The sequence below is a fragment of the Dreissena polymorpha genome, chromosome 14, assembly GCF_020536995.1.
Source record: "Dreissena polymorpha isolate Duluth1 chromosome 14, UMN_Dpol_1.0, whole genome shotgun sequence".
Classification (NCBI taxonomy): domain Eukaryota; kingdom Metazoa; phylum Mollusca; class Bivalvia; order Myida; family Dreissenidae; genus Dreissena; species Dreissena polymorpha.
Window position 1 is genome coordinate 45,145,516 of NC_068368.1, and position 14,752 is coordinate 45,160,267.

The window sequence follows — 14,752 nt, forward strand, 5'->3', positions numbered from 1 at the left end:
TCAGTTATAAGAATTTAAATCATGTAGTCGTGCTAGGTTACAAATGTCGAAATGAAGACGTTTTCTAAAAATCTAATTAGTTTCTGAAAACTGTCTGTACTGCAGTAAATTGCATATCATTTCTATAATAATGGTATTATAATGGCGAATGCAGAACTAATTGGTGTTTATTTATTCATTATATGGTTTGGTCATAAGAGGAAATAGCCTAAGTGCTATAAAAAGCATTCAGCGGGAAACCTTTAGTGTTTTCCCGCGAAGTATTTTTATAACAATCCTTAATATAGTAACATGCTGGGATTACCCGCGGAGTAGGTAAACAGGTATGAAGCACGATCACATGTAAAGTAGCTTAGGCGTAATCGATTTGGGTTATGGAGGTTTCGGTAAATGACAAGTTCGGTAAATTGATTTATAGAGTAAAAGCCGTGGAGGTTTCGGTAAATTTTATTATTGATTTTATAGAGGAGGTATACCTACAACGAGGTGTTAATGACACCTATTATCGGCTTACAATAACATTAGGGGCATTTATTTGCAAACTGTGGATTAATTTTGATGTACATTAATTGAGTTGTTTGGCACTAATTAATTTATCGGTTTAAATGTACGGACTTGATTTTATCAAATTAGAGATGTTTGCAAAGTGTTATTATTAATTATCCAGGCTTGCAACCTATAAATATTCTAATCGATGGAGGTAAATTATATATTAAGGTCATGGTCGTTTTGTATTTTATATATGTTTTTAAACAATTAGTTGATAAAAACCTTAATTAAAGCGTATCAGTTAAAAAAATATAATAATGTGGCTCTTACAAGAGGTGGCCTCCACGTGGCAAGAGCTGGGATACATATTCATTATGTTGGCAAACTACCTCATGTTTATATAATGGTTAAGTTTCGGTGGTTTAAAATACTAAGATCAAATATGTTTGTTTCGTATATAAATAAATTTCTCGCTTCTTTTTCCTAGTTATCAGTTAAATTTTATATATTGTTTTTTCTTGTGTTTTTTCTCAACCAGAAACCAGAAAGAAATAATAAAACATATAAATAAATATAAAATTCAACATGAAATCATTTTTATTAAATCATATTTTACAAGAAACTTTTTAAAATAGCATTAAACTTAATTGAAGAGCTTTCATTGATTCCGCCATAAATCATTATTTCTTATTACTATTATGTTACTATTATGTTATTTAAATAAAAGCACCAATTTAAAAACAAACAACAGTATTGCGTTATTTAAATCGTAAAATTAACCAAAAATTTCCTAACAGAATTCGTTTTTCAGAGGTTGCATTTTCATTTCCCTTAATTCTTTACCTTAGGCATAGCATTAATTACTCTACTCAAAATTAATCCACAGTTTGCAAATAAATGCCCCTAATGTTATTGTAAGCCGATAATAGGTGTCATTAACACCTCGTAGGTATACCTCCTCTATAAAATCAATTTACCGAAACCTCCACGGCTTTTACTCTATAAATCAATTTACCGAACTTGTCATTTACCGAAACCTCCAGCACCCATCGATTTATATTAGCGCAATACACACCTTTTGTATTCCTTCAATACAGGTAGCTTATAATGCTTTAAACTGTGTATGTTTATGGGCCTAACTTAGTACAAGAAGTGGACTACATAGTTCGCTGAAGTTGAAAGTTATACATTAAATGACATATGGACAATGGAATAACAGTTTTGTTCTATATACATAAATAAGATTGTTTAACTATTGGACTACTTAGCCAATTACTAGCTTCCATATTTACATTATACAAATTAAGAACTTCTGTCCATCCTTTGAGAAAACATCCCAAAACTATATTCCTCGGAACGAACGTTATTGCCTTATTTGTAAACAATGGCACAATGTGGATATGTTCACTATCTTTAATTACAACACAGGTATATTAAACGGGCTTACAACAGTGTCCCATATAATGAACATTTCGACAGCTTATTTGTATCAACATGCACATCTGCAATTAGCATTTGTGTACAGTTGTAATTATGTAAATGAAGCTTTAATCAATTGCATATTATTTTTGAATGCCACAAGCACATTCACATTAATACATGTAATTCTATTGCTAAATCTTTCAAAGAATTATTCATCTGCTTCTTCACATTATTATTGTATTGAACACAATTTGTTATTTTGTGAAATATAATGATAGGTGGTATCAATTTATATAAAATAAGCATCGAACAAGCAGGATGAAATCGTTAAAACTTGATACATTAAGTTTAAACCTGTCTAAGCAAGGTTAAGAATGCCACCAAATGACGGTTTGTGAACATTAACACTTAACGATATTTAAGTGGGCTGTAGTTTGCTTTATAATATAATTTTGAATCACATTTGGATTTCAGGTTCAAATTCATATCGAAGTTAAGAATTAAGGTTTAAAGTATATTGTCGTCTGTTTTCCAAATAATCGTGTCCTAACAAATTTTATTTCCTGGCCTCTTGCTTATTCCCAAACTGGGCCAAACTAATTTTTAACGAGGCTGTTTTCTGGAGAAAACCCGTGCTATTGTCGTAGCCAGCTCATCGTCCGCCGTAGGCGTTATGCTAAAACCATAACATTGGCCATAACTTTTTAAATATTGAAGGTAGCAACTTGATATTTGGCATGCATCTGTATCTCATGGAGCTGCACATTTTGAGTGGTACAATTTCAAGGTGAACATCATCCTTCAAGGTCTAGGGTCGAAAAAACAAAGTGAGGGAAGTAATAAGCTTTAAATGGACATAGTTATCCAGGGTTTTTTTTGGCCCGATTTTATAGCCGAAATTCGGCTATGTTCCCAATCCCAAAAAGTATACTTTTTTCCCAAAATGTGGCAAAAAATTCCCAATAACCAAAAAAAAAAAAAAAAAATTTTTTTTTTTTTTTTTAAAGAAGTCTACAGTAATGCGTATTTTATCTCAATTTCAATTCAATTACATCTAACAAAGTATTATATGATTTTGTTCTTTTAATTTGAATGATTATAAAGAGTTATATCAAATTTAGTATTTCCCTAATCAGTGGACTTTTCATGTGGAAAAAAAAGGCTAACGTATTTATTTTCCCAATTTCATGAAAATGCCGATAAAATTCCCAATTCCAAAGCCATGGGCTATCTTCCCAAAAAGTGGAGAAAAAACCCTGTTATCTGACCTGCCCACGTATATATTTTTGTTAAATAAATCAAAGCGGCGCAATAGGCGGCATTGTGTTTCTGACAAACACATTGTGGTAAAAGGTCAAGGTCAATGTCATCCTTTACAGTCTACGGTAAAAAATACAAATTTAAGGGAAGTAATAAGCTTTAAAGGGAGATAATTATTCAATATTGAAGTGTACCTCATGAAGCTGCACATTTTGAGTGGTGAATCTACAGTCACGGTAGTGGCTTTTAATTATTTGCTACTAAAAATAGAGATTTGTTACAGACAATTATTTTAAAGGGAAGTAATTTAGTATATAATTATAAATCCCATATTATATATTTGCTTACCAAGAATTGAAGTTCTTTTCACAGTTACTGTACAGATTTATTATTTAGATTATGTATAACCCAAATGATTGATTTGTCAAAGGTCTTTTTAAATGATATAATTATAATTTCTCTGATGTTCATTACATACCTGCAGGGTTCCCTCTGGGCTTTCAAAAGTTGTCGCCACTTTAACTTTCGCCAAATTTAAAAAGTTGTCGCCACACTGGGGCTACATTTGGGCAATGAAGATCATGTTATTATAATACAAACAAAAACTGAGCATTTACAGTATGTTAAAGGAATTGATTTAATAACAGTAGTATTAATAATAACAACACATTTAACATTGTTAATTCAATAAAGGCACATTCAATCAGTTGTAACTCTTGTTGATTGACACCTTCTTAGCAGCCTGAATATGTTGCCACAGTTTTGGTGCTTCAGAAGCTTTATGGTATTCTGAAAATACAAAAAGGGAAATATAATATTAATATAATACTAATAATAATCAATGAATGTGAAGTATATTAATAATATAAATGTGTGCTAGCATATGATCTACTACATAGAGCCCTTAACACAACAGTCAAATAAAATAAGCATTTGTGTATATCAAATGTCAAATTGATTTCCATGTGCTGAACTATGTTAACCTTTTTTTTTTAAGGTACATCCGGTAGTGAATGAATTGATAAGTGTTGAGGATATAAAGAGTTCACACAGCATAGATTGTGTGTTGGAAATCATATTGAAGGAAATGAAATTCTGATAAACAACTGTCTTTGTTTGGTTTTTGTTTGTTAGCTGGTGAATAATAGCGGTGGGAACGTTTGCATTTTGAATGAGTCTCAAAATAAGCAGCATCTAATGTTCACTTTCTAAAAGTCGTTTTACACTCTGAACTTGCCATTTTGACGAGTGAAACAGCAATATGTCACCGTTTAAATAGAACCAATAGATGTAAAATGTTTTACTATTTTCTATAATTACACAGATTTTTCTAAAAACAATCGATACTTACCTTTTTGATTGTCATTGTTATCAATTTAACGGTCTTGAATCTGCTTCGAACACTGTGACAAACACTTCACATTTAAGCGCAAAATCGGTATATTTCAATATTGCCTTATCTCTGAAGCAATAAAACTGCCGACCAATTAAGATAACTTGCAACAACACCCCAGATAATCGCAATTATCACCATAACATTCCACTTTGCGGTAGTCGGCAGTCAGCACCACGCTCCATTGATTACAGCTGTATCGATTACACCATGGAAATCTATAGATTGGTTACCTCCCCTTATCTATCGTTACTCTCTATATAGGGATCGGTACAGGCTAATTTTACCGGTCCAAATTTGGACCGGTTAACATATCGCGAGATTATACGAGGTTCAGGGGAAGTAATCCGTGTACCATTTCCAAACCGGAAACAAAACATTTCCCGAACTTTTTGACAGCTGACAGGTAAGAACAAAAGCTCGTTATTATTGCGTATGATGATCGTATGGTTTTAAAAAACTGCGAAATACGAAAACAGTTGCGTTAGTTTCGACATTTTATTAGACGTTCATACGAAGTTGTTTAATATACAACATGAAAAGTGACGTCGATAGTATACATGACGTCGCGTGCATGTTAGCGGATAAACGTTAACGTCATGAATTCCCGACAGTAATAAACAACGTTCCGATTGGTCTTCGCGTTATCCAATTCAAATCGCCGATACATTAGCCTGTACCTGTTGTATATTATAGTCAACGGTTATATTCAACGGGGAACCAGTTAAGGAAATCTATAGTATTACGACTGCCGTAAAGCGGCTGGTAAACACAGCGTCTTTTGTCATTTTAAGAAAATATGAACGCAGAAAAATGCCGATAATTTTAAAATCGCCATTTACGAAATTTTGTCGCCAGATTTTTTATTTTGTCGCAATTGGCGCCAATGGCGATCGACAGCGGGAACCCTGACCTGTGGACTTATGTTCATAGATACATGATCGACTTTTTTATTTTATGAAAATGAAAAATCAACTCCAGTGATTTTTTTTGCTCAAATTTACAGCCGAATTTCGGCTGCTTCCCAATCGCAAAAATACACGTTTTTTCCCAAAATTCTGACCAAAATTTCCCAAAAAAGCCCAACTTCCAAAAAAAATAAAAAAAAAAAATTTTTTTTTGTTTTTTTTAGAAAGAAGTCTCATATAACTTATGATTTCTTAAATCTAGGTCTCAACTTTATTTTTTTAACATCTTACAAAATATATAACTTGAATTTAGTCATTTTTGTTCATAAATCATTCCCAAACTTGCCACTTTTATTGATTAAAAAAAAAAAAATTTGACCAGACTCCTTTTCTAGAAAACTCCCTTAACATGCACTTAAAAACAATATCACTTCTGTTACTTATAATCCTATTTATAATGCTTCATTTTTCCCAATTTTATGGTTTATCGCGCTATTTTTCCCAATTTCACGGTTTATCGCGCTAATTTTCCCAATTGATGTCTGACATGGTCATAATTGACTGCGAGACCCTCCTCCCCCCCCCCCCCCCCCCCCCCCCCCCCCCCCCGGTTCAATTGGACAAAATTCAAGGGAAGAAAAACCTTTAAAGGGAGATGATTTCTATACCAGCCAAATGATAAATATATATTTTATTTCAATGCAGCGCAGTAGGGGGCATTGTGTTTCTGACACACACATCTCTTGTTGGGTCACTAGGTCAAAGGCCAAGGTCACTGTGTCCTCTAAAAAAAAAATCTGACAAGCTTTCGCAGCCGAGCGTGGCACCCGTTATGCGGTGCTCTTGTTATAAATCATGTTGAGTTCCCAAATTTCAACTTTTTTAAAAGCAAACTAAAAGTTAAACTCTTTCAACATTTGAAATACATGCCAGTACTGATAATTACAAACTAGCATTAAAACTTGGTTTACAATAAAACAAATACTTGTACTCACAAAAAAATTATACATGTTTTTGGTGGAAAAGAACGTTGACATTTAGCGATTTTTTACTAAACCAATACTTTTTTTTAAATTTAACCAAATCTACCTCGAGACTTGCAACAAGCGACTGATAAGTGACTTAATTTAAATCATCGTTCAACGCAAAGTCTGCTGGAAAAATTCTGCGAAATCCGAAATATACGTCCTTTAGATAAGTGTGTACTTTCCTTGGTTTCAAATAGCAACACAAAGGCTTTTTTATAAATCGGCTTGATTCAAAACAGCTTTGTCTAATGAGCGTCTCAAATGCAGAGGCAATATTATATGTGGCGTCAAAAATGCCAATCTCGACTAATCTCATCGTACTGTCATGACAGGATTTCATGAAGCAGAGCTCATATGTATACAGTTAGCCAGTATAACTGAGTGAAAAGATAAACTTTATGCTTATGCACTAATAGCATGTATATAAACTAATGTATGTTAAACAGTTGTAATCTAAATCAAATTTATGAGTTTTGTTCATGGACGGTTTTTATTGTAGATGATGAATTCCACTCAAAAGGCCATATACTCGGAGACTATGTTGACAAGAGGAATGTAACATATCAAGGAATGTATGTCGTGTTTATGCTTGTCCATTAACAAAGCAAGTAACCGGTACATGCTAGTAGTGCAGTATGGCCGCTAACACACACCTGATCGGCGACAAGGAGACCAATAATTGGTTCAAAGCGTGCATAGGACTCAATGTTACGAAGGAAGGACTCACTAACTTTCTTTGCGCAGAATTACAGAAAGTACACACCGTTGTTGGTAGAAGTTGTGGAAACTGCCCAATTGGAAACCTCATACAATGTCCGACAAACCCATATTGTAACAAGAGGAAACGGAATTATTGTCCTTTTCACAAATCACAGAAACCGCAGCCATGCCCAATATGTGATAATGTAAAACATAATATCATGTTACAACACAGATATGGCGGACCTTCCTGGAGAAACACTCGTGCGGAAAAGTGGGCATTAAATTATTGGGAAATAGGTAAATGCTACCTCCCTCCGGACGGATATAGCAGCATTTCCTCGGTCCAGGAATCAGACTGTAATGGTGTGATAAGCATCATGTTGAATTGCCTACATTTCCAGACATGCCTCTCCCCCTTATGTTTATCACCTCCACCGCCTGATAAGCAATGTCCTCTAGAAAAGGTAATACAAAGCACAAGTTAAGTGTTTTAACAGTAGTGTTTCTATTTGTTTTACTCATGTCTGAATGTGTTTGCGAAAATTAAAGAGTATTTCATAAAAGCTGTGGCATATTTCATTAACTTCTATTGTATGACTTTCTAAATACTGCATTAACGCACACTGGTCATTTCAAGTATGTGTACATCAAAGCGAGTATTTACGATCTTTATACATGTACTTGTTTTCAAAACTTATAAAACATCAAACACAAACACAACAATTCAGAAAAAGCAGTACCATTAAATAAATAAAGTTTAATTAAATTGCAATTATTGTTTACGTAAAAAAATCCTTCATGTGCACAAGAATTGTTCTCTATTTGGAAATGCCCATTAGCTGACGCAGCTTTGTTCATACGACACGTAGACACGCTTTGGTTTGTAATAATAAACGTGTCGGTATCGGCGTTCATTTTGCTGTATACAGTATACTGCAGTATACTTTATTTCATTGCTGGTCCTTTATTTTTCATAAACTTTATTAACATGCACAAATCATATTGATAAGCTTATAAAATTGTGAGAGAGAAATGTGGACATTAACATTCTACATACTCGCTTTAAAATTCGAATATAATACTTGTTTATTTATCATGATTAGTTTTTTCTTAGGTTCGACAGATTGGCCGAGATGTGCGACACACATCCGACTGCAAGGTTACAGATGCTGACTTGCAGGACTATTTCAAGACACTGTCCACGCTCCTGGCTGACCCACCATGCTTACAACAGGATCCTTCAGCCATCATAGCATGTAAAAGACTTAGTGATGTAAGTTAAAGGGACCAGTTTATATATTTATAAATTTAGAATGGTTTGTAACGTCTGTCAACCAGCAAAGAATAGTGCACATTATAAAACTATAATACAATTAACAACGACGCATAAGGAAAAATAAATGTTTTATAACATACCGTTGTTTTCCCAGAAATGGGTAGGCAATAAGTATTGCACTTTTTCGTCCGTACCTACATACGTGAGACCGCCCCGAAGCTCCTTCTCTTGAGTTTATTTCGCATAATATTCACATCTGAATTACCTTAATGTGGAGATGATCGTACACAATTTGGCTGCAACATGAGTTTGGAGAATTATTGTGTTTTTTCTTGGTTTCCACTATTTACAATTATATATTATACATGCATACAATGTGTCTACTCTGATTGTCTTTAACTTCGTGGCCGATTTCGCTCAAACTTTCACAGCTTAATCGTTTTAATGGATGTTTGATCATAAAGGATGGAATTTTATCACATGCCATACCCTGTGTCCCATGTAATATAACCATTACATATAATTTTATCATACACATGTGTAATATACATTTTAAGCGTTTTCATTGGCTTAGTTTTCGTTTATCGACCAATCGCATTTTGTTATTTTGCTGAAATGACGTTGCAACCTCAAATGACGACAAGAAATGTAAACAACATTCGGGATTTATCATTTGCGTAAATATTTATTTAATTTGCTCACTTAAAAGCATGTGATAAAAAAGATCTGACACTCGTTGTCATATCATACCATATTTTATTAAACTCATCTAGGAAATTCGTTATATGTATCCGCTGCACATTTTATAATTATGATTGCACAGTGGTGATTTTTTGTGTTAATTAGTGTAAATAAGTACTGCATTTATGCCTATTTCATTAACTACAACATGTATTGCAAATAATGCAAAGCTAATTTTTTAAATTAATAACTGATCACAGGGACTGGGCAATAATAAAAGATCACAGGGACTGGCAAATATGAAAACCGGTGAAACTGTCTGGTTTTGTATAACAACAAAACATAATCAAAATATATTTTTCTTGTGGTTTTTCTAACAATAGCGCAGACTATTGCTGTTAGAGTTTTGGTTAACGCGTATTTTCTTCAATTTTACAAGACGACAGCAATTGCACGGTGTATTGCTTTATTGATAACCTTTACACTACAGTCACTTGTTAATATCTTAGTAAGAAGGTGATTTTTCAAGCGGTTCCGTAGTGTAGTGGTTACACGCTCGCTTCACATGTGAGAGGCCCAAGGTTCGAGTCCCAGTAGAATCAAATTATTTTATTTATGTTCTATGTTAACTTTTTGTTTTGATGTAGACATTTTAGTTTAAATAAATATGCTATTTTATTGTAACCATTTTTATGCCCCCTGATCGAACGATCGAGGGTATATTGTTTTTGGCTTGTCTGTCCGTCATTATGTCATTCTGTCATCAAAAATTTAATCTCAGGGTTCGACATTAACTTTTTTACAGCCGGACCATCGGACCAGCTCCTCTTACAATTAACTAGCCCTAATCTGATGTCTACTAGACCATAAATGACATAGCAAATAAACAGAATTGTGTCGTGTAACTGTTTAATCAGGTTTTATCAGAAAATAATTAGTGAACACAAGAAAGTTATTTTGATGCACAGAGTAAAAAATAAAATAAAACTATTTAACAACATAAACTGTTTGTTGTAATTTCACTGTTTATCACCAGTTTTACAAATGATGTCTGTACAGCAGGTGACATTTATTAAACGTTATCAAATTCTGGCCTCCTTGACCGCTGTGCTCCATGCTACCACAGCTCCAATGCCCTTTTCCATCATAATCTGTGCCAGTTTTACCGTCGGATTTTTCTTTATTAACTTATTTGTCAGACGAAAATCCAATCTTGAACAAAGTCACTCTTCAAATTACATTCTCTCGTCTTCTATGCCAAGATGTTTACATTGACGATACCGATTTTCGATAGAAGTCGTAAAAACATGATGTAAAGTTCTACGACACTGCAGAAAATCATTAACTATTTCAGTGCTGGAACCGAATTTTGAAGGTCTTTGAAAACAGTTTGGATCCAGATGAGACGCCACGTTCTCAAACTGTTTGCTATTCTGATAGTATTCTTTGAAAAAAAATGAAGAAAATGCTAATTTTAGAAATTCAGCAGACAACATTTTAGCAGACTACAAATTTCCCAGCATGCAAAGGGTTAATATTCATGACAACTTTACCAATGGAAACAAGCTATTTCTGCGGGAAGCTCTCCTTCGCGTCTAAAAATAGCGATGAACCATGTGAATGCTCCGCGTTTAATTTATATACGCTAGTTTTGTTCTGATGTAAATAATGGATACAATAGTTATTTTACACATTAAGAGAAAAAGGTTTTCGGTTAGTTATAGTTATATGAATCAGTATAGATTTTGTATGTACGACCAGTCGGACAAGCTAGCCCACAGTTTTACTAGCCCGACCACCGATCTTACTAGACAATGTCTGTCGGACGTGCCTTAGTGTCGAACCCTGAATCTCACATTAAAGTTTTGCAATAACTTTTTAAATATTGAACAAAGCAACCTGATATTTGGCATGCATGTGTATCTCATAGAGCTGCTCATTTTGAGTGGTGAAAGTTCAAGGTCAAGGTCATCCTTCAAGGTCAAAGGTAAAAAAACCCAAAACTTTAACCTTACATAAAAGTTTTGCAATAACGTTTGAAATATTGAAGAAAGCAACTTGATATTTTGCATGCATGTGTATCTCATGGAGCTGCACATTTTGAGTGGTAAAAGGTCAAGGTCATCCTTCAGGTCAAAGGTAAAAAACAACAACCTTACTTTCAAGTTTTGCAATAACTTTAGAAATATTGAAGATAGCAACTTGATATCACATGCATGTGTATCTCATGGTGCTGCACATTTTGATTGTTGAAATGTCAAGGTCAAGGTAATCGTTCAAGGTCAAAGGTAAAAAATAATAAAACAGCGGCACATTAGGGGGCATTGTGTTTCTGACAAACACATCTTTTGTTTGTTTTTATTATGCCCATGAAATATGTGTGTGAGAGGGTGGGGGGGGGGGGGGGGTTGTAAAAACATTAAAACGTTTACAGTGTTTTCATATCAATGAGTACTCAACCCCTATCGTAAATGAGCAACGTAAGAATAAGTTCAGAATCATCTCCCCTTGAAGTTGAGAAAAATATGAAATTTATTAATTACGCATACAAGAAGAAGCAGATTTTTTAAGACCTACACAGTTCTGTTCCATTAATGAAAACTGCACTCGGATGCCAATAAAAAAGGAAACCAATGTAAATAAAATGAACTATGAAATATTTGGGGGTTACAGCACACAATCATAGATAATGGTTATTTGGAGTTTATAACACAACTTTATAGATTATGTTTATTTTGGGTTATAACACAAAATCAGAGATAATGGTTATACCAGTATCTTTTTCTATATTGTTTAAAATAATCGGCCAATATATTAATATTTACAGTAGAAAAAAATCGTTCCATGTAACTTCATTGAGTGCCTTTTACACTGAAATTCCTGACGCCATTTGATGCTTTGCATCAATACTTATCTTGTACAATATATAAATGTTTTGGATTATGCACACGCACAAAGTTTCAAAAACAAAATGTTGGTTTGCTGTAAAAAAAATGGTGTATAAAGTTTTGTGGTAAAGAAACTGAGTCGAAGAGCCAACTAACATGATCATTATTCAGCTATGAATGTATTAATATTAATTGTAAATCGTATAATTGATATAAACATGTAAAATAGAAAACGTAATATAAAGTTGAAAAATAATAATGTAATAAATTGACGAGTATGTAGTAATTGAGGGACAATTGACGAGGATGAAGAAATTGAAGCACAATTATACAGTTTTTTCACTAAACGTCATTTCTATAAAATCATACTAATTCGCATTTATAAGGTCACAGTTCACGAAACTTATTGGCATGGACTAATCAGTTATATTAGTTAAAATAATGTTATGTTTCAATATGTTTCAATATAAGATTTTGTTTTATAAAAGTACAAGTCATATAAAAGATATGACTTCACCAATGGCTCTGCAACTCGTGAAAAATCAATGTTACCATTCATGAAATGATACTACGATCTCTCAAGAACATAAACACATATCCATCAAACCGTATTATTTTCAACATGATTTGACATATTTATGCCCCCCTTCGAAGAAGAGGGGGTATAATTATTGCTTTGCTCATGTCAATCGGTCTGTCGGTCGGTCGGTCTGTCGGTAAGTCCACCAGGTGGTTGTCAGACGATAACCCAAGAACGCTTGGGCCTAGGATCATGAAACTTCATAGGTACATTGATCATGACTCGCAGATGACCTCTATTGATTTTGAGGTCACTAGGTCAAAGGTCACGGTGAGCCGAAATAGTAAAATGGTTTCCGGATGATAACTCAAGAATGCATACGCCTAGGATCATGAAACTTCATGGGTAGATTGATCATGGCTCGCAGATGACCCCTATTGATTTTGAGGACACTAGGTCAAATGTCAAGGTCACGGTGACCCGAAATAGTAAAATGGTTTTCGGATGATAACTCAAGAACGCATATGCTTAGGATCAATAAACTTCACAGGTAGATTGATCATGACTCGCAGATGACCCCTATTGATTTTGAAGTCACAAGGTCAAAGGTCAAGGTCACGGTGACCCGAAATAGTAAAATGATTTTCGGATGATAACTCTAGAACGCTTTTGCCTAGGATCATGACACTTCATAGGTCCATTGATCGTGACTCGCAGATGACCCCTATTGATTTTCAGGTCACTAGGTCAAAGGTCAAGGTCACAGTGACAAAAAACGTATTCACACAATCGCTGCCACTATAACGGACAGCCCATATGGGGGGCATGCATGTTTTACAAACAGCCCTTGTTAATATTTGTTTTGGACAAAAACAACATAATATTTGTTTGGATTTGCATGCAGTTGCAGAATGATCGTATGTCCTTTGAAGAACTGGGCAAGCTGTTGAAAGAGGTCAATCAAACGCTTGAAGAAGCAAAAAAGACCGGCAAACGTTTTTCTAAGATTGCGGAAAGGACCTTGTCAAAACATCTGCAGAAATTGGATGCTACTAATCAGTTGGGGCTGATACGCCTTAAAAAGAAGACAACAGTTGGGGAACAACGCCTTCATAGCAAGACGAAATATGGGGAACATCGCCTTGAAAGAAAGACACAATCTGGGGCACAGAGAATTGAAAGCAGTGTACAGCATGGCATTGAGCGCATGCAACAGGCAGCAAACAAAACTGCACAAGCAGACTACGAACGAGACGTAGCAGGTTCGTAAACAGGTTTTGTTTTGCACACCAGTTCGTCTCAATATAGGTAATCCATTTACAAATTATCATTTCAAAAACAAAGTGAACCCAATTAGCCAATTAGGATTTAAATTTGGCCAAAAATCCATATATTTTGTGCATAAAAAGACGTGTTTAGCTACACAATTATTTGTACAGGAGTTGATTGAGCTACACTTCTGACCTGTTCGTCAGCGTTATGATCAGGTTTAGGTGTTTTGTTTGTAAAAAGTGTGTATGCATTTTATTCTCTTTGAACTTTAAATATGTCTAATACTAGGTCACTTAAAAGGCACACAACATGTCCTGCAATAATTAGAATAATAACCATTTTAAGTTAGCATATTATGTATCAATTGATTAAAAATGATCATTAATATATAAGCTATAGGAAATGTTTACATATAACAATTACATATTACTAAATGAAACCTTTCCGTAGGAGCTTTGGTTTTTTAGCTCATCTATTGTCATCACCTTGGCGTCGGCGTTGGCGTCGGCGTCCAGTTAAGTTTTGCTTTTAGGTCCACTTTTTTCAGAAAGTATCAATGCTATTGCATTCAAACTTGGTACACTTACTTACTATCATGAGGGGACTGGGCAGGCAAAGTTAGATAACTCTGGCGTGCATTTTGACAGAATTATGTGCCCTTTTTATACTTAGAAAATTGAAAATTTTGGTTAAGTTTTGTGTTTAGGTCCATTTTATTCCTTAAGTATCAAAGCTATTGCTTTCATACTTGCAACACTTACTAACTATCATAAGGGGACTGTGCAGGCAAAGTTATGTAACTCTGACTGGCATTTTGACAGAATTATGTGCCCTTTTTATACTTATAAATTGAAAATTTGGTTAAGTTTTCTGTTTAGGTCCACTTTATTCCTACAGTATCAAAGCTATTGCT

General features: G+C 34.2%; 1 protein-coding gene across 3 annotated transcripts in view; it reads left to right on the forward strand.

Moving 5' to 3' along the window:
* LOC127857916 (uncharacterized) overlaps window positions 1-14,752 on the forward strand; it is a 29,111-nt gene that overhangs the window by 381 nt on the left and 13,978 nt on the right. For all 3 annotated transcript variants that reach the window (XR_008038676.1, XM_052394666.1, XM_052394667.1), the window contains exons 2-4: window positions 7,000-7,666; window positions 8,317-8,475; window positions 13,472-13,829. Coding sequence is in view for 2 of the 3 variants with exons in the window: in XM_052394666.1 (XP_052250626.1) it covers window positions 7,136-7,666; window positions 8,317-8,475; window positions 13,472-13,829 (1,048 nt within the window). In the remaining variant the exon portion in view is untranslated. The remainder of the gene's footprint in view (window positions 1-6,999; window positions 7,667-8,316; window positions 8,476-13,471; window positions 13,830-14,752) is intronic.